The 21,919-nt window shown below is 36.0% G+C and overlaps 1 protein-coding gene across 8 annotated transcripts in view; it reads left to right on the forward strand.

Annotated features, from left to right (window-relative positions):
* The window catches only part of LOC135640441 (protein SWEETIE-like), a 75,263-nt gene that overhangs the window by 40,916 nt on the left and 12,428 nt on the right, over nt 1-21,919 (forward strand). For all 8 annotated transcript variants that reach the window (XM_065154872.1, XM_065154873.1, XM_065154874.1 and 5 more), the window contains 9 exons: nt 4,666-4,815; nt 5,042-5,091; nt 5,216-5,315; nt 5,401-5,457; nt 7,949-8,016; nt 8,708-8,801; nt 12,609-12,838; nt 19,538-19,685; nt 19,776-19,844. In XM_065154872.1, coding sequence (XP_065010944.1) covers nt 4,666-4,815; nt 5,042-5,091; nt 5,216-5,315; nt 5,401-5,457; nt 7,949-8,016; nt 8,708-8,801; nt 12,609-12,838; nt 19,538-19,685; nt 19,776-19,844 — 966 coding nt within the window. The remainder of the gene's footprint in view (nt 1-4,665; nt 4,816-5,041; nt 5,092-5,215; nt 5,316-5,400; nt 5,458-7,948; nt 8,017-8,707; nt 8,802-12,608; nt 12,839-19,537; nt 19,686-19,775; nt 19,845-21,919) is intronic.

The following is a 21,919-nucleotide window of genomic DNA, read 5'->3' on the forward strand; positions in this document are numbered from 1 at the left end:
GCAGCTAGCTTGCATTGGTTTTTACATTGTGTGTATCAACACTCTGATACATTGGTATGAACCGAATTTTGTAAGAAACATTTAAATAATACTATAATTCAATAAAATCCCCGTTTCTGGTTATATACAATCTAATTAGACAGATTTAAACTAAATTAAGACTATAAAACAATAAATGAGATTCTAAACGAAGATATGTACATCCTCGGACTCATAATGATACATCTAGGACCGGTACTGGTCTCCCTAATTGAATTTGTTGTAGTGGTCCTACCACCAAAATGAATGTCGTGAGCCATTGATTGGTGGGTTGGGGTCCTCGATATAATGAAACTATATATCGATATAGTCTGTCATTGGTTGGTGGGTCGAGGTTCTTGATATAATGAAATTGTATATCGATATAGTGTGTTTGCAAGACCCATGCATTAAAATTGATTATGATCCATGTTCAAGAGATTTGGCATAGTTTTATGCAGGTTGTCTATTAGTGGTCTAACGCAACCGTCCACCTTTTTCATTCAGGCTTGGGATTGGCACTAGTGGTATTATGTGAATGACCTACATGTAATGCAACCCTCCACCTTCATGATTGACAGACATAATTTAAACATCATTTTCTATGTGAATGACCTGCATGCACTTCCATCATGCTCATTTTGGCATGTTAAGAAATTTTCATAGATTCCTTAATAAAATATATTTTTTATATGATTGCATATTCATCCTCTTTTGACCTAAGTTTGGAAGGTATCTCATGTTTGACATCTGAGTTAGCTTCAATGTCTAATGAAATCATAATCATTACGAAACATGAAAAGATTTACCAAATCATAGAATACAAGTGATCGATGCTTTATACATCTGTTATTTGTTAAAATGCCATGGGATCACAATCAAAGGAATTGGTCAAAATGTTAGTGCTGATTTTGGTCTGGACTTTGTTTGAATCATGTGATCCTGAGGATAGGCCACAGTATTTAATGACACAGGTTTTTACATATATGTTTGCCAAGATCAGTGATTTAAAAAGCGTTAGGCGCCAAAAGGTGCCAAGGTCCAAAAACGCCCGAGGCACTAGTGCTCGCCCGAGCGAAGCGAGGTGCTAAAATATAAAAATATATAATATAATTAATAAATATAATTATTTAAAATTTTAAATATAAATATGCTATTAAATTAAAAAAATCTAAGATACAAAATCACAATGTCACATTAACAAAAAGTTTCAAAATTCAAAACAATAAAATTTTACATCAAAGTCATTCATCATAATCAATATTATCGTCATTTTCACACAAATCATCTTTATTGAATTTTTCCTCTTTCTCTTGTCTTTCGACTCCTTCCTTTTCATCAAAATATGTTTCATTCTTTATGTCTTCAATAATAGCAGGAGTCGAGCTTGATGCTTTTGCACTCATTTTTCTCTTTGTTATCTGTCTTGTATATGTTTGTAATTCTCCAGCACCTGAAGCTCTTGCCACATCTCCCCATGTCAATCTATCATCTTCAAATACAAGCTCGTCTTCAGCATCTTGCAAGTTAGCACCCATGTCTCCTTCCAACCACTCATTTGAATCATCAATATCTTGCAATGAGATTGGATCAATTATATTTTGCAAATCATGATGAGCCTTCAAAGCTTGATTATACTTTATGTAAACAAGATCGTGCAATTGTTAATGTTCCAGCTGATTTCTTCTCTTCGAGTGAATCTGTCGTGTTATATAATGTAAAAATATATTAATACATCTATCTAAATAAATTAATTAATTAAAATAAAAATATTTAGTGATCCTTACGTGCTTAAAGACACTCCAGTTTTGCTCACAACCCGAAGCACTACATGTCAAACTAAGTACTTTGATAACAAATTGCTGTAAGTTCGGGGTGGAATTTCTAAATAGAGTCCACCATTCAGTTGCAAAATTTATGTTATTATTAGCAATAACATAGTAACATAATATATATGAAATTAATTATATTAAATTATTAATATCTGGAGACGTAGTTGTCTTGGATCGAACAACCATTGGAATTCCAAAAAGACCTTCGGCATTTTTATATAAAGATAATTCACGAATAATCTATCTTGAACTTTAAGGCTGGGAACTAATCTTGCAACGTACTGATGTAACACATCCAAAACTTCTGCATCAAACCCAACAAATTTAATCTTATAAAAGGATTCAGGGTTCAAATAATATCCTTGCAAGGGACGATGAAGTTGACAATTCCATCTTTCGTCAATGATTGTAAAAATTTTCTTATATTTTTCTTCATTTTCATTAAAAGACCTTTTAATTGTCTCCTTTGCTCTATCCATAGCCTCATAAATATATTTTATTGCAGACTTATTTTCATTATCCACCAACCAAAGGGCTCGAACAAGAGGGCCCATTACCTTTAATATATAAACTAAATGATTTCAAAAGGATGACATTAAGATGATATCAGTAGCCCTCTTGCCTTTTGCTTCTTTTACCCATTTGCTTGTCACTCATTTCTCAGAGGTAAATATGTTTATCAGATTATGTTTTTGACGATGCACGCTCTGTAATGTCAAGAATGAAGTAGCAAATCGGGTGACACCATATATCACTAATTCTTTGTTCCCTGTAAATTCTCTCATCATATTCAAAGCCCCAATATGATTATAAAGAAATCCAACGATAAAAATTGTCCTTTCTAGGGTTTTCTTGATGTCTAAGATCTTTCAAATATCCTCCAATATTAAATCAATACAATGTGCGGTACATGGAGTCCAATATAAGTGTTGTTTTTTTGTTTTAAACAATTTACATGAGACACAAGATAACAAAAATGATAAGACTTAAGAGTTTAACACATTTAATTGAAGATAAAATAATTAAAAAATTCAAAAGATGAATATTACAAACTAATACATAGTTGCTTTATGATTTAAACGACATTTTGTTCTCTAATATCTTCAATGAAGTTGTTAAATAAATCATATATCTTGTCTCCAGATTTTACAAAAGATGAAGCATCTATTGACTTTACAAACATAGTCCCTAAAGAACAATTAAACATAAAATTAATTATACTCCTTTGTCTCTTGTCAATCCAAACATCTGATATAATAGAGCAACCATGTGTTGCCCATGATTCTTTATAACCCTTTAGTAAATCATTTGTATAATTCAACTCTTTTTGCAACAATGTAACTCGGATCTCATAATAACTTGGAGGTTTTAATCCCGTACCATATCTTCCAATAACTTCAATCATATTTTTAAAACTGTCTAAACGAATTGTATTAAGGGGAAGACCAACCTGATATAAGAAGCGAGCAATGTGCTGAATTGTTCTTCCTCTTATTTCTTTATCACAAGCATCACTTATATTTGTTTGTCTAAATTTTGAGCCTCCTGCTTGCCTTTGTTGCTTATGGGATCCTTGAAACATATATATATCCATTGGTCCTTTTTTACCCTTCTTAGTACTCATAACTTCTTTTCCTTTTTTGTCGTATGCTTTTTTTCCATTTAGGTTAATACTCATAGAATAATCTTCTTATTTTTCCCTGAGATGTTCTACATTATCTTATGATAAATTCCCGTAAGATTCATTCTTTTGTGTCTTCTTTTCATTCATATAACTCAGCAACTCTTCTTTTACCTCAGGTGGACATTTTTTGCAAGCTGTTGCATTCTTGAAATTTCCTACTAGATGTTGTTTTACACGAAAAATACAACCTATAGTAGTCTTATTGTAGAATATGCAAGTCACTGCATTAGGATCTTTCGGATCCTTCAGATAATTATACTTCCATGCAGGATATTTTTTTGATGCCATTGGAGACTTTATTGAGTTGCTCTGTATACTTGCCAGTTATCCTGAAACCTAACAATAATTTCAAATAAATAAAAATTAACAGTATTAAAATCAAAATAATATATTATTAATCTAATAAATACAAATACATTACTATTACTAGTATACTGTTAACAGTATATTTTCGAAATTGGAGAAGGAAGAGGAGTGTTAGGGAAGACCGAGGGTGCAGCGACAGTAGTAAAAGTGAGCAGCAGCAGCGAGAGCGGTGACAGTGGCAATGGCAGCGGGAGCGGCGACAGCGGTAGCGGGAGCGGGAGCGGCAATAGCGGCAACAGCGGTAGCGTGAATGCGAGCAGGGTTAGGGTTGGGCAGCGGCAACTGATATCGGTGCTTTAGTTGGTTCGATTGAATCAACTAAAGCACCGGAGATCGAACCAGACCTAAAACGTTGGTTCGATCGCTTGGTTTAACCCATGCGCTCGCCCGAAGCGCTCGGCGCCTGGGCTCGGGCGAGCGCCCAGGCGACGCCTCTTTGAAGCGTGCCGCCTGGAAGTGAAGCGAGGCGCTCGGGCCTCGCCTCGCCTCGCCCAAGCGCCTAGGCGAGCGCCCGAGCGCCTATTGAAATCACTGGCCAAGATCATGTCAAGAAGAAAGCCCCTAATAACCAATTAATTTCACTCTTTTTTTTTTCAAAGGCATGCATATGGTGGGAATTGGTACTTGATGGGTGAGATTAAAAAACCTTGGTGATTTGTTGAGTAAATACATTATTATACTTGGACATGTAATATTGCATCTAACACACATTTGTACAAATGATTGGCCATAACATTACTTGCCTTCCTTGATTGTGTTATGCAGGCAACACTTTTCCTTGCAATGGAGATAATTATGGCAGAGGAGAGCGGATTGGTCGATCTTAGGCAGGAGATAGGGCGTCTAATCAATGCTATAGTTGCTGTTGTTGGTCCTGAGCTTGCTCCAAGGAGTATATTTTTTTCTCGTTGCAAGGTCATTTACCATGTTAATGGATTAAATTTTTTTTATTCAAGTTTTTCATGTTGCCAACAATACTGTGTATGATTTTTTTTTAATCCTGTATATGATTTAGCTTACAGAGTACTTGGGCTGAGAAATTGACTAGTTTAGGTTATAATGTTATATAGCTCTTTGCTTTTTTACATTTATTCTTGCATGTATACATATTTTTGCAAAGTGACATGTTTGTTTCTTTCAGTCTGTTATTGCAGAAATAAGCTCTTGCCAAGAGACATCAACTGTTCTTGAGTAAGTATTTCTTTTAATCTGAGAAGGTTTCTTTTAGTTTGATTATATTGAGGGGTTTTGTGAGTATTAAGCAGTGTTCTATTAATATCAAGTATAGCACATAATAGGCTATTAATATTTGCAGGTCTGTCAGATTCACACAGCAGCTTGTCCTTTTTGCTCCACAAGCTGCTTCTGTGTTTTCCCATGTTCAGAATCTTCTTCCAACTCTTTACTCGAGACAGGTACTCCTAATAGAAAATTAGAGAATGTCTGCAATTTTCTTGTTTCCATTTTGATTTGTAATATGCTTATGCATCTTGTCAACAGCCTATTCTTCGTCACCTTGCTGTGTCAACCCTTCGTCATCTTATTGAAAAAGATCCGGTGAGGAGCTCTTATGAATCTGTGGCCATTAGTTTGTCATAATCCATAGATTAGTCATAGTATTTATTAAAATTTCAAGTAACATATACTATGTTATGTTGTTGTATACTATGCTGTCATCATCCAAGTCAGGATGGGATTTGTGACATCGAGATATCAAATATTGACCATTAAAGGTCTCAAGGACCTTCCAAACTGGTATGGTACCATAGAGGCATAAACTATATCAATACACCATGTTATACTAGTTGGTACCAATGGGAAAAAATATTAAAAGAACTTCATAAAGTGAAGGCACTTACCAGTTGAAATAGGTCAAGAGGTTGGAGTCCTAAAAGGACAAACCCAGTTCATGTGGCTCCATCAAATGCGGGGTTTGGGAAAGATCACCTTTCTCCAAATATGAATAGACAGCTTGTTTCCAATAAAGGTAAGTGGTGAAGGATAGAGAGCTTGTTTTCAATTAAGTTAAGCGATGGAAGCGGGATTTAATCCAGAGATCTTGTAGCTAACTGAAAGTTTTTATCAGCTAAGAAAGCCAGCTTCATGTTGTTATACCTATGACACAGATTCAATTGGAGATGCGAGAGGAGACTCCTGTCCATCTGCCTCATACTGCATGTTCAAGGTGAAGATGCTTGTGATCGAGCCCTATGGGCCTGGACAGTGAAAAATATGTTCTATTTGAGCCAGATTAGGTATTAAGATGTTAGGTGCAGCTAACCTGACCCAAAGTACCTTGGAATTAGCTGCTCTGAAGTCATATTAGGCTTTTTACCCACTAAGGAGTGGTATGTTTATCAGTTCTTTGCCGGTTTAGTGGATACTGGGTGGACCATACCATACTGGTAGATACTAGGGAAGTTGATGATGCTTATCCTACAGCATTCTATAACATCGAGGTTGCATTGTAGAGGTCCTGTTGCTTATTTGTAGAAATGCATTATTGGATCTCATCCACTTCCTCGTCTAAGTTCTTCCATGTTCTTTTTGACACTGTGAGTAAAATCTAGGGTTGGGTCCTTAGATTAGGGCTGCTCACATGCTTGTTTATTAAATTCCTTTTGCATTTCTTTCCTATGGATCTGACATAATATCTCGTGAGAAAACTTAGTGCATTTGGCCACATTTGGTAGCCTTTGGCAAACTATCAATTCACTTCCCTTCTATCTGAAGAAATTACAGTTGCCCAGCCAATGATGCATGGTCGGATCCATTATGCCCAGCATTCTGTTTTGCAATTGACACCTGGTTGCCATCTTCTTAAAGAAAAGCTTGTGAAAAAAAATTTGACAAATTAATATAAAAAAGGTGTATCAATACTGCTCTTTGGAAAAAAATTCCCTGAAATGATGATCAGTTTAGAAATAATCTTACCTATGAACTGAATTTTGTCATTTCTGTGATGGAAATTTTTTTGTAAAAGTTGTTATATTTTAACAGCTAAAATTTAGGATAAATAAGGCCATAGTGAATTGCTTAAGCACAGATAAATAAAAACAAAAAACGGTTTTAATAAAGGCTAGAAAACCCGATTGGTCCCCATTAACTTATAAAAACCAAACTCCATTTCCATGCACAGCAGAGTTACTTCTAGAAAATATATTGAATACAATTCTTTATTGCTTGCCAAGTACACTAAATAGGAAAAGAATTCTCAAAAATATTTTTTATTGTGTATTTAACAACTGTAAATGGTTCAGGGGTGACCAGGTCTAACTTTATTGTTGATTTTATTCTATTTATTTATTTATTTATTGTGGGAGTGGATTTGTCATTGACCACAAGAGAGGCGTGTGAACTATATTTGGGATATTGCAGGTTTAAATATTGTTTTCAATCTTGGATCAGTGATGGATAATATGGATGTAGGCTAAACTTGGGTGTTATAGAGATAACAGTACAATAGATATGGCGCTTTTATACTTAAAACTAATATCTGACAAAGACCTCTCATTTCACTCTTTGGATTTTATTTTCTATGTTGCCACAAATTTTAGCAAGTGAATCAATGGTAGATCTATCGACCAAATGTATTAAACTTTATTGAATTAGAAACCAGCTAATTCAGTATTTTGCTTTGCAAGAACAATCATGGGGATATCAGCACTATACAAGCTTGTTCTGTGGCAAATCTATTATTATTTTAGTGCCATTCTTGTTTTTTAGGTGGAATATCTGTTCATGGCACTAAATGATGAAATGATGTACTAAGATATGAGCTATGAGTTGTTTGTCTTGTTAGGTATTTGACTTACTTGCTTGACAATTGGCTTAAAATGTTTGCTTGAGAGTTAAAGGGGGTTACTAGACCATTTTGTTTTTACTAGGCTCTTTGTTTTTCTGTAGTTTGCTTAGCACAAGATATAGAAAAAAGGTGTTCTACTGAAATCATGTCTTTAGGTATAATTGTGGCAGTTGTCTCTTAAATATTGATGTACTTCAGGGTCCAGACTAGACATTTATTTATCTGTTAGTTTTATTTTGACAGGTTGCCATGATTGACACAAATATCGAAGAAAACCTGTTCAGTCTGCTTGATGAGGAAACTGACTCTGAGTAGGTTACAGAATCATACTTTTTTTACTTATTGATATAGTAACAGGTAAATTGTCTTGAAATAGGGATGGTGATATGCATGCATTTTTTCCTTTTTTTCAGTAGAACTTAAAATAAAATCAGGGAATTTGGATAATTCAACTAAATATATGGAACCATCAGAATAATACATGAGTGAATTTTCATGTTTCAAGACTGCTATTCAGACAACTCTTTTCATGTTTCAAGACTCCAAGGCCTTAGCTCTACAATTGGCTCCATTCTTAGAATATTGTCAGACTTTATTGAGCTCAACTTGGTTCATTGTAATGCAGAACCTAACTGTTGTCCATAATTTATTTAGCAATATGAAAAAATAAGAGGTTTGTATCATAAGGATAACACACTTGTTATCTTTTATAACATGTTCTATTTGCCCAGTTTGTCACTGTTTTTTATTTCTATTATGCTATTTTAATTGATTTGACCTAACTTATGTTTCTAAATATGAAAGCATTTAGATTAATATTTGTCCTCATATGATGTGGTCTTTAAAACATGTCCCAATTGAAATCCCATATGATGTGCAATGTGTGCATTACAACTTATTTAGATATTTTTGTGTCTGTTTTTCTGTTAAAGGACATGCCAGATTACAATATTGCTTCGTAAAAATAAAAGTATGCTAATGAAGTCATTTCTTCTCCTGTAGGATTGTAAATCTGGTCTGTTCAACAATCACTCAGTGGCTTCACATATCATGTGTTTCTTGTCCATCACGGTGGATGAATATTCTTTATAATAAGGTATAAATTGACACTAGTTTGGTGTATTTTGCTTGATTGAGTATTATTACTAATTAATGCTCTGAAAAAAGTTTTAAATAGATAGTAGAATGTTATTGGATTTATTTCCTTGGGCCAACTTAAATTTGCCATGGTTCTAAATTTTTTTCTCACATGCATTAACATGTCTTTCTAAGCATGTTAGTCCTTTACATTTTCCCTTCATGAATTCAACCATGGAACTTCTAATTGGATCATGTTTCGAGCTTGGCTTGGTACGGTATGATACAGTGTACCGAGCAGTACACCAGGGCATTCCGAACAGTACACCTAATTTAGGTGTAAAATCCTTCGAAAATACCTTAAAATAAATAAAAGTTAGGATAGGGTTTTTAAGTTAAAAATAAATATAGTAATAGTATAAGTTTAGCAAAATCAATATAAATTAGGCAAGAATAATATCACATATCTTTTTCAGGCTTTGAGGAATAGTCTTGTGCAAGGTTCGTATTTCAGTCCGTTACGGATTGTCTTTCTGTAAATATTGAAATATCCGCAGAAAAATTATTTGAATTGTTAGACTATTTTGTTACAAGTCCGTTACAGAGCAGTTGGCTACGTCATGTTGGGCGACTTCTGGATTCTAGTACCACTGTCATTCTCCAATTGTGAGTTAGGTCGTCGATGTCTTATTGCTTCATCGACCGTATACTGATGCTTCAATGATGCACAAATCCCAGCTGTGAGATTCGGGTCGACTTGATCGTCGCAACCCTCATACTGATCATAAACTAGTTCTTACATAGCCCTATAATATTCTTCATCAATTCTTGCCTTCTTTTTTAATGTATCTTTCTTTGCTTGTTGTAGCCTGCTTTGAAATAATTTACAGATCTCCGTCGGAGTCTTCTTGTATTTTGCAACATCAGGATACTCGCCGGTCGAATGCATCTTCACCCGAGTTATTCCTCCACTCTTGCCAATGTAGTCACAATAAATACATTGCCAATGATGATGGTTCCCATCTATCTTTTTGGCATGAACCCATGCATCATCATGTGGCTGTTCCTTTGGTGCCGTGATCTTACCAAATTTAAATCAAATAAGCTATAAAGTATAAACGTATTAAATTGAGCAAATATCGATTAAAAATCACTAATCACAGCATTAAATAATTTTATTAAGACATAACTAATCCTATTTTATCATCATAAATATGTTATATACATAAAAGAAACATTAAATACATAATTTTGATCGAATATGGGTCAAATTATGATAAAATCATCATTAGATATACTAATCACCTACTTAACATAGTTAATTACTTACTAATTACTTCTCTTTCAACATTATAATCATGTCAAACACCCTAATAGATATTAAAAATATTAAATTGGTCTAAAATCAATAAAATTATGATTAAATCATCATTAAAATGACTAATCGTAGCATTAAATAACTTTAATAAAACCTAATTAAATCTATTTTACTATCATAATAATGTCAAACACATAAAAGAAGTATTAAATACGTAATTTGATCCACTATAGTTTAAATTACGATGAAATCAAAATTAGATATACTTATTATATGATTAACATAGTTAATTATCCATTAATTACTTTTTTTTCAACACTATAAATATGGTAAACACCCTAATAGATATTAAAGACATTGAATTGACATAAAATCGATCAAATTTTGATTAAATCATCATTAAAATGACTAATCTCAGTATTCAATAACTTTAATAAAACCTAATTAAACTTATTTTACTATCAGAAATATCTTTCAATATTTAATACGCATGAAATATAAATATAAATGTAAATGTATGACCTGCTTGTGTTAGTTGGCGAGTCAAGTCATGTTTGGCATGCTAACATTAATGCATGGTTTGCAATACTGTATCGTACCGCTCGGTATGGGCGGTACATTGATACACCTTAGTGTATTATATGTTGGTATGCTTGGTACAACTCGGTACAAATCATACCGACATTTGATCGGTACATTGATATAGTACGGTATTCAGAACTTTATGGTACAGTACGGTAATCAGAACCTTACTTATTAACGACAGTTTACTAAATCAGTTCTTACCCTACTGCCTCAGCTTTCCAACAAGGGTTATAGATGAAAGCTGACAGTTGAACTTGAGTGAAACATTAATTAAAGTTTAGGGTGCCAATAAAAAATTGAAGTTGGTGGACCCAGCTAAAATTTGTCCTAAAGTTAATGGATTTGTGGTGTTATTTATCCTAAATCATACATGCCTTTATATGACAAACATAACATCTTTTTAGAGTTTAGGGGTAGGTGGGTGCATGACAATCTCACAACACTCCTAATGCCCATCTCTACTTAAATTATCTCAATTTAACTCAATAAACAATATTTTTACCCATCATTTTGATCCAAAACATATAAACTTTTATTTTTCATGATTTTTGGCCATATATTTTAATTATAACCCCCACTTTTTATTTGATATTGTGATGGTCGAGCTTCACATAATCAGTCTTAGACTATCAAGTCTAGAATCCTCAGTTTCCATATTTCAAGTTTAGAAGTAGTTTCATCTAGACTCTCACCAGTCAAAATAATATCATCAATAAACAGCATGCATTAAGGAATTTTATCTTAACTATGTCTTGAAAATTCATTTATTACTAGATTGTTCCAGTCTTCAAGATATGAGAAAATATATGAGCTACTTATTTATGGAAGTCCAGAAAATGCTTTAGACATGCATGGGATAATTAATATTGGACAAACAATAAATTTTCTGATTTTACTTGGCTTGTTTGTTATCTCTTAACCTAATGCATTTATAATCAAGGTTCGCTGTACCGTACCATACCAGCGTTTTGACCCGGGCTCGGTATGGTATGGTACCAAGCGGTACATCAGGGCGTACCGAGCGGTACGCCTTGATGTACCAAATATTTTTTTTTTATTTTATACTGTAGCAGTGCTACAGTATAGTATTGTAGAACTGTAGCAATGCTATAGTATAGTACTGTAGCGGTACCGGGCGGTCCGCGCATCGATAACCTGTCTGACCGGTATGTACTGCCCGGTACGGGCGGTACGCTTCGGTATGGTAGACCTTGTTTATAATATTGTATCCTTACTCACATATTGTCGAACGATGCTAAACCTTTAAATACATTGAGAACTCTGGTAGTATCATCTGTCGCTTCCTTTGTGGACACTGACAAGTACCCTCCTACCCTCATTCCATGTGAATTTCTCATTTATAATATTGACACGAATAGTTCAACCCAAGGTTCATTGTACTGTGATATTCCGCTCGGTATGGGCGGTAGGTACCAGTCCGACAGGAAACTAGTATGGGCAGTACATTGATATGCCCCCATGTATTATGTGTTGGTACGCTCGGTACAATACGGTATGTATTATACCGACAGCTGGTCAATACACCGATACGCACCGGTAAAGCGAACCATGGTTCAACCATTCACATTTCTAATAATTTTCACAATTGATGTGCTGTGAATTTCTTGATAAATTCAATTGTTTGCCAAAATTTTCTTTTCATAATTGTTTGACGTGTCTTATCATGCTAGTTTGTCTTGCAAACTGAAATAAGATGCTATCAAGCATGCCTTGCATCTTTGTTATGATCTTTTGAAGAAATTAAATGAATCTTTAAGATAATCACAACAGCTTGTATTGTTGATGCATGGGTTCCATTTAGTTCACTTATGTTCCTCTTCATCTAAAATCAAGATCACTACTTATTTGAGGCATTACTTAAATTTCCTTTACTAATGGTAAAAGTCCTAAACGTACTGCTAGGTTCTAGCAACATCAGCTAGAAGGATTGCTTCTGAAAACTACTCAGGATCAGGTAATAATAAATCAAATGGTGCATCTGAAGGTGATGCTGCATCTTATTTTGGAGAAGATGATGAAGACATGATAGCTAGTTCTAAAGGGGAGAAGATACATGGTTCCACTTCAACCTTTGGTTCTGTCTATAAGAGAGAAAATCATATCAGATATCGAACCAGGCTTTTTGCTGCAGAGTATGTGATGTTCTTTATATTCTATTTGTATTTAATTTACTTATTTAAATTAATTATCCTTGACATTTTTCTTATCCTAAGAATTCCAGAGCAGTAAGGATGAAGGCTGAATTTAAGAGTTCTTAACGTGCATCATCTTTGAAAACTTTAGTTTGCTTGGTTCTTGATGTTACTACTCTTCTCTGCAGCTGAGGCCAAAGGTTTCCTCAGGCTCAGGTCCATAGATGTAGTCCGTATGCTGTGACCAAAAGATATAGATGAATAATGCAGTGTTCTTTGATGCATGAAAGCGGTTCAAAAAGGAAGTGTTCAGAAAATTTTATATAAGACCAATCAGACAATCTGAATGCCACTACACAGTCCTCTAAACCAAGCGATAGCTATTAATCCTTGAGATTCATGCTACCTCCATAAATATTAAATGCCCTCTATTAAGAATTATAAAGAGGTCCACTAACGTACATGCAAATAGAGTAAGAGATTAGTGTATTGCAGAAAGCTTGTGTATCCTGTAGTACTTAATCAATCATTCACAGCCAGTAAGATTGGACCATGTAGAATTTTCCTGGGTGTCAAGATATGAGATATAGTCGGAAGCTATATCTTTAGGAGTTCTACTTGATTTAGGTTTCTGATCAAAAAATTATGACTTTAGGATTATCATAAAAATGCATAGCTGGAGCCTTGTACCACTTAGTAAACTAAAACCTATGAATCATTGATACTTAACAATATTTATTGGGTATTGACATGCTTGTTTTGTATTACTAGATATGTATTATATAACAATATTTATAGGGTATTGAAAAAGCATTTAATTTTTTAAATAATTATTTAAAGATCAGATCCTTTTGGATTCCTTGGAGAACTTTGCCTATATTATATGTTGATATTTGGTTTTACATAAGATGGATATATGACTCTGTAGTCTGTATTATCATTTGTATTAAGCTTCTAATAAATCATTAACAGAATCAGAATAGTGATGTTCATTTACTAAAAATCCTTCTTTACATTCTCAAGTTACTGTGTAAAAATAATTGTTTTCATGATTAATATATTGGATGATAATTTATTAATTATTTACTATGAGATGCAAGAATGTAGTCCACCACAAGTAAATGCTAATCTGTGATAAATAGTATTATATATGTTAGGAGTTTTTTTCCTTCTTGTCGTATTTGTGTCAAGTCATATCCTATCGTATTAAGATATAATGGATCAGCTTATCCATACCATGTTTTGGTGTCCAATTTCTATGTCTATGCTTTATACTTTATAGGGTAAATTTTTTAGCTTAGAAGCTTAACAGAATTTGAGAATGCAAATATGGGTCCCCTATGACTTACAAACAAGACAGACAGAAAGATTTAGAGCATGCAATCCTTTCTTTCTTGGAGCAAAAGATATGGATGTGTGCCTACCAAAACTTGTTTCAATAAGATACGAAATAATGTTGACAAATAAGTTGAAAGAGAATAGATGGATTGGTAAAGGTTAGCTTGTATTTAAGGATGTTGATTTTACACTCATTTTTTTTAATGGCAGACTTTGTTAATTACTCTCACCTCTATAGCCTATCTATCGAATATTCTACTTTTGGTTTTCTTTTATTCCTAGCATATAATTGCAAGATTGTAACACCTCAAACTTTAGTCCAACACACAATCTAAGACTTGAATTGGTTTATATGAGTTTGATGAGTGTACTACGTTGGTTTAAGCATTATGGACTATTGATTCAAACTCAACAAAATTCTTAGGTTAGTTGCCCTAATGGGCTGCAATAGCGTTGGATCGTAACAAATGGTATTAGGGCCGACCTTGTATTGGGGTATATAAGATATCAAAATAGGAAATAGTTACTCATGGCTGTGGATGGGGCTAGAGACATTTTGCAACATGGAGCAAGGGGACCACACTTGGACTATGCTAGCATTTGATTCGAAGTTATGTCGGTTCTTGATGAGGGGATTGAGTCCCACGTTGGAAGTGAAAGAAAAACTTATGAGAGTTACATGAGCCTATTACCATTACTTGAGTTTAATTATTTTGGGCTAGTGGTTTTGGCCTATCAAATTAATGGGTTATTTATCTTGTCTAGTAGGGTTATGACAAAGATAGTGAGTGGGATAGGGACAGTGATTTAAAAAGCGCTAGGTGCCAAAAGGCGCCAAGGTCCAAAAACGCCCGACGCGCTAGGCGCTCGCCCGAGCGAAGCGAGGCGCTAAAATATAAAAATATATAATATAATTAATAAATATAATTATTTAAAATTTTAAATAAAAATATGCTATTAAATTAAGAAAATCTAAGATACAAAATCACAATGTCACATTAACAAAAAGTTTCAAAATTCAAAACAATAAAATTTTACATCAAAATAAAAATTAACAACATTAAAATCAAAATAATATATTATTAATCTATTAACAGTATTGAAAATTAATCATTTCAAAATTCAAATAAACTTAATATTGAGAGTATACTGTATACTGAGCCTGACGGAGAAACGAGGAAGCAGCGGCGAGCGGCGGCAGCGGGAAAGGGAAAGGGAGCGGGAGGCGCGAGCAACGGGAGGGCTCGCGGGAGTCGCGAGCAGCGGGAAGGCTCGCGGGAGGGCTCATGGGAGGCGCGAGCAGCGGGAGGGCTAGCGGGAGTCGCGAGCAGCGGGAAGGCTCGCGGGAGGGCTCGCGGGAGGCGCGAGCAGCGGGAGTCGCGAGAAGCGGGAAGGCTCGCGGGAGGCGCGAGCAGCGGTAGCGGGAGCAGGAGCGACGAGCAGCGAGATCGGGAGCGGCAGCGGCAGCGGGTTAGGGTTGGGTAAGGGTTATATCGGTTTAGTTGGTTCGATTGAACCAACTAACAACCGAACCCGGACCGAACCAGACCTAAAATCCTGGTTCGGTCACTTGGTTTACCCAGGCGCTCGCCCGAAGCGCCCAGCGCCTGGGCTCGGGCGAGCGCCCAAGCGGCGCCTGTTTGAAACGCGTCGCCTGGGACATTAGTGAGGCGCTCGGGCCTCGCCTCGCCTCGCCCGATCGCCTAGGCGAGCACCCGAGCGCCTCTTTCAATCACTGGATAGGGAAGTGAAGATCGTTTATTAAACCTTTTAAACCCGTAGAACCTTTTAAACCTGTTTCGTTAGAAATCTTCTTGCACTGATCATGAAGTTTTCATTTCTTTTTTATAACAAGTGGCTACTTAAGGAATTTAGATCTATTAGAAGAGATTAATAAAGTGTGGATAGCACATAACCCCAAACTTTAAGAATATGTGTAAAGAGTATTAAAAAGGTTTTAGTTTTGTCATCTCCATTTGTAAAGCATGCAATTAATTTGACAATATGTAATATGCATAGTTGATTGTTAGTAACGTGGATTAAATTTAAAATTCATTTGATATTAATTTTGAAATATAGAACACCAAGTAAAACCTAAATGTGGCATTTTGGAATCAGGTGTTTTTCTTTAATAAAAAGTTGTTCACTTCCTTTAAATCAACGATCGTTGTATCGAGTACCAGACTCGTTTCGGTGATCTAATCATATTGGTACAAACTCGTCAATACTGGTGTGCCATGTGTCAGTACACTGGTATATACTGGTGTTTCATCGAGGAAGAAGAAGAAAGAGAAGAGGAAGGAATGGTGGAGGAAGAAGGAAGGGGAGGAAAAAGGAGGAAGCACAAAAGGAGGGAGGAAGAGAAAGGAAGAAGTGTAGGAGCTGAGGAAGAGGTGTACCCATAGTTGTGTGCGGCAAGGTTGTGGCGGAGGTGCATGGCGATATGTGTACCGGAGGTGTGCATGGTGGCAACGTGTGGCATGCACAAGAATATTAGGGTTAACAAGGAGTCATGAAAATTGCTTTCCTTTTTATATGGTCGGATCGGACTTGGTGCGATCCGCGTACTTGTTAACGTTCGGACGGATACGTAACGCCCGTTTTGTACTGGTCTGGGCGACACATCAATCCTTGCTTTAAATGGAATAATTTGAGGTTGTATTGGTGATCAAGTCACAATGAAATCTAAAGCATGTTCCCTTAATGAGTCAAATAATTGTGGAAGAGTATAAAACTTAGCTAAGAAACAGTTAAAACATGAATATTATGCTTCCACTGGGATCTTAAAGAAGACTTTTCCCTCCCTCTCTCCCCCCACCTCTTGATCATGAAAAAAACAAACACAGACAACAACAACAACAACAAAGCCATAAAGTCCTTGGGTCGACTATATTGATTTTTTTGTCACTATTGAGATCTATAAGTTTCGAGCATTTTAATTTTAATTTATAGTTTCTATTATTGTCATTTTAGCTCTCCCTTTGCCTCTTATATCACTAATAGTAATCATTTCACATCTTCTAACCCCATTTGTGGGTCTCCTGAGCATATGTTCATACCATCTTAAACGATTTTTTTTTCGTTTTATCCTCTATCAATACAACACCTACTTGTTCACGAATGAAAATATATTTTTTCCTATCTTTTCTATTAACTCCATGTATCTACCTTAATATTTTCATATCGGCAACACAGAACTTTTGTATATGTTGTTTCTTAACTGACAACACTCAGATCCATGAAGCATTGTTGGTCTAACAACTATCCAATAAAATCTTCATTTTAATGTCAAAGGTATCTGATGATCAAATAAGACTCCTAACACTTCTTGTCTTCCTCATCAATTTAACCCCATTGTTCTTTCTCTGAATAATATTTTATTAATCTCTCCATCTTGTTGAATAATTGATTCATGGGGCTTAAAGACTTTTATTTAAAAAAATGAAGAAAATATTACAAAAAAATGAAAAACATTAAAAAATAAATGAAGACAAAGAAAACTATGTGTGATCAAAGGTTGAAAGATCATCATTTATCTCACCCTATCATCTTTTTACAGAGTCCAAAGAAAATTAAACCTTCGTCCTCTTAAAAAAAATGGATAAATGTCATTAATGATAGTTAAGAGCTGGTTTTCAACTAAACCAATCTTAGAATTAGATGAAATTGGTAAGATTGGTTGTTTTTGTCTCATTTGGCCCAGTATATTGGATGATTTATCTAAAATCAGTTGATTTCATCAATTTGGCTGAAGAACTGCTCAAAATTTGATCCAATTCATAAATCACAGCTTTGTTGAGTTTAACAAAGTGAAAATATGAGAATAAGAGAGAGATGTGAGTGAGAGAGTTTGTGAGAGTTGAAGAGTTTGAGAGAGTGAAATGAGTTGAAAGACAGGGGAGGAAAAGGTTTAAAAACCCTTTCTTTTGGTTCAAACAGTCAAATGGACAATTTAAAACAGAGCAATCTCAGCCCTTGATCGGTATTGATCAAAATCCAACCGTTACTGATCAACATAGGTCGATAACAGTCAGATTTTGATTGTCCCAACCGGTACAGACCTCATATCGGTTGATACAGGGTCATGTAATGTGTATCGCCCAGTACAGGTCCGTATTCCGTGGTATGGCAAGATATATATATATATATATATATATATATATATATATATATATATATATATATATATATATATATATATATATATATATATATATATATATATATATATATATATATATATATATATATATATATATATATATATATATATATATATATATATATATGTTGTTTTTTATAGGATGGTATCCGACCAATTTGTCAATTCCATTAATGTTAAATTATTATGGTTAGAATTATTCAATTGATTGTCTTTTGGAGAAGCACAAGCTACTCTATAGACTTCACTACAAGCTATATCTAGCTTTTACTGATATGTGTGCATTTTGTTATTCTTTGAGTTCATGGTCATTGCCATATTTAGACATCAAATTCTGTTGTCATTGGCAGTATAACTAGCTGATCCATTGAGGGACATGCATGAACCATGTAGCTAGTGTCCTTTCAAGATAATTCATTTTGAGATAGTAGCCACTCTTACATATAATTGTTATTGACGGTAGAGGAAGAGAAGTTGTGAAGAGTGCAAGGATGGCCCATTCTTGCACAGTAATGCTCAACGCAATTTGTCGACCGCTTTGAGTTGAAGATTTTCCATCAAGATATCTAGTGTTGCTTGAAAATTGAGATAGATAAAGGTCATTATTTAGGTTTAAAGCACTGACTGATAGGCACCGTTCAGTATTCAATGGTCCAATCAAGCATCGGTCGTGTTCAATACAGCTTGTTACTGTTTGGTACAATGCCTTTTTATTATCTTTTTTAGTGATACCAAGCTGCATAGGTAAAAATAGTTTTTTTGATATTGTACCGGTTGACAGGTAATTAAAACCAGTATCAGACAGGTATGGTTCTTATATGGTGTAGGAAGAAAGGAAGTTGTGATGCATCTTTGGGCCGGGATAGCTTGGAGCGTGCCAACAGCTTCCTAGTTCAGTTTGTTTTGGCCCACACTGGCACCTGCCAGTTGCCATGCAATCCATATCTTAAAGAGTTTGACAATATTCTATGCCAGATATTTCCATTTAACTTGAATGAATATAAGCTTGTAATCACCTGATGTATTTTTCTATGCTTTCTCATTTTTTTGTGGGAACAACATGATTATATTATCTAGACTTATTCTGGTAGTGTCTGAAACTAATTGCTTATTCAGTAGCTGTGTAATAACATTATCTTCAGTTGAGAGATGAAAGATGGACAAACTTATCACAATAGCATCATCTTTATTACATGTAGGTGTTTGAGCTATCTACCAACAGCTGTTGGATCAAACCCAGCACATTTTGATATTTCTTTGGCAAGAAGTTCTGTAACTGATGAGCATAATTTGTCAACTGATTGGCTAGTGCTGCACTTACAAGAGTTAGTCTCACTTTCCTATCAGGTTGTTGCTCTAAATTGGTTTTTGTGTTACTTGGGTTCCTTGATGCAAGGTTTCATTGTTTGGATAATTTATGATATTCTTTTGTTACAGATAAGCACTAGCCAGTTTGAAGGCATGCAATCCATAGGTGTGAGAGTTCTAAGCATTATAATGGACAAGGTATCATAAAGTGTATTGATTTAAATAAGGTTCTCATTCCATTTAGAAAACAGTTTGTTGCTATTGCACATTATTGGTGTTGGATCAAATGCTGAAATGTTGTATGTTTAGCAGATTTTATAGTCTTTGATCTGGTACCACTTGGGGCTTACTGGTTACTTCAATAGGCAATATGTTATAAAGTTTTAATGAGTTTTTAATTGTACATATATTTTGAATTGAAAGGTTCTCAGAATACTAATTGGTCTTGACAGAACGATTGGTCTAGCTTCTTTCTAAACCCAGAGACAGTTTGAATGTGATCATTTTAGCTATATCACTTGTGATATATCTGAAAATAAAGATATAAACAAATAATTTATATCTATGGTTATTGTTGTAGTCAAACACAAGTGATATAGAAAAACAAATAGATATAAACAAATAATTTATATTTCATACAACACCATTAGGAATGACCTTGTATACAAATGGCCATTGAAATTGGGTTTTGCTTCTTGTTCACTTGATGGAGCTAGATGATTAAGGAAAATTGATTTGTTTTATGGCCTTCTGTTTGGCGAACATGGACAGACCAGTACACATGGTTCCTGCCAATGTCAAGTCATCGGTACTTTAAGTATTTGCATCCTTAACCCAACAAGCAGAGAGGTTGCTTTCATGGTTGGAACTCTTGACATCTAGGTGGAGAAAAAGAAGCAACCTCCAGTGATTTAAAAAGCGCTAGGCGCCAAAAGGCGCCAAGGTCCAAAAACGCCCGAGGCGCTAGGCGCTCGCCCAGGCGCTCGCCCGAGCGAAGCGAGGCGCTAAAATATAAAAATATAAAATATAATTAATAAATATAATTATTTAAAATTTTAAATAAAAATATAAAAATATATAATATAATTAATAAATATAATCACATTAACAGTATAAACCTGCTGACGGAGAAACGAGGAAGCAGCGGCGGCGAGCGACGGCAGCAACAGCAGCAGCGGCGGCAGCGGCAGCAGCAGCGGGAGGCCTCGAGGGAGGCGCGAGCAGCGGGAGGCCTCGAGGGAGGCGCGAGCAGCGGGAAGGCTCGCGGGAGGGCTCGAAGGAGGCGAGAGGGCTCGCGGGAGGCGTGAGCAGTGGGAGGGCTCGCAAGAGGCGTGAGCAGCGGGAGGGCTCGAGGGAGGCGCGAGCAGCGGGAAGGCTCGCGGGAGGGCTCGCAGGAGACGCGAGCAGCGAGAGGGCTCGCGGGAGGCGCGAGCAGCGAGAGGGCTCGCGGGAGGCGCGAGCAGCAGGAGGGCTCGCAGGAGGCGCGAGCAGCGAGAGGGCTCGCGCCTCCAGTGAGAGGGCTCGCGGGAGGCGCGAGCAGCGACAGCGGCGAGCAGCGGCAGCGAGCGACGAGATCGCGATCGGCAGCGGCAACAGGTTAGTGTTGGGTTAGGGTTAGGGTTAGGGTTGGGGTTATATTGGTTTAGTTGGTTCGATTGAACCAACTAACAACCGAACCAGGACCGAACCAGACCTAAAATTCTGGTTCGGTTTACCCAGGCGCTTGCCCGAAGCGCCCAGCGCCTGGGCTCGGGCGAGCGCCTAGGCGGCGCCTGATTGAAGCGCGCCGCCTGGGACATTAGCGAGGCGCTCGGGCCTCGCCTCGCCTCGCCCGAGCGCCTAGGCGAGCGCCCGAGCGCCTTTTGCAATCACTGGCAACCTCATTGGAGATTTGAGGATAAAGGGAGGAAAGAGGTGTTGATTATGGACTTTACAATGGTTAAAGTGTACTTAATGAAAAATACAGAGTGCTCATATTAAAAGCGTTGAAGTCTAAATCTTTGTCTTGTGAAAGAAGGGTGGTCCAAATCCAATGCATAGGGCTGATGCCTGGGCTTGGTAAGGGTTTGTCTTGCCCCATGTCCAAAATTGTCGCTAGCAAGGCACAAAGGAGCAACATCACTCTTGTGCTAAGGCTTTCCCTCGTTGCTTCTTTTTCTTGATGAATAAGAAAAAAAACAAAAATGTTCTCTTTCCATTTAGTTAGAAATAACCTCTTCATGTGATATGGTTGTATTGCATTCTTCAGTTTTTTCATTGCACATTAACCCAAT

Source organism: Musa acuminata, chromosome BXJ3-6, assembly GCF_036884655.1.
Source record: "Musa acuminata AAA Group cultivar baxijiao chromosome BXJ3-6, Cavendish_Baxijiao_AAA, whole genome shotgun sequence".
Classification (NCBI taxonomy): Eukaryota; Viridiplantae; Streptophyta; class Magnoliopsida; order Zingiberales; family Musaceae; genus Musa; species Musa acuminata.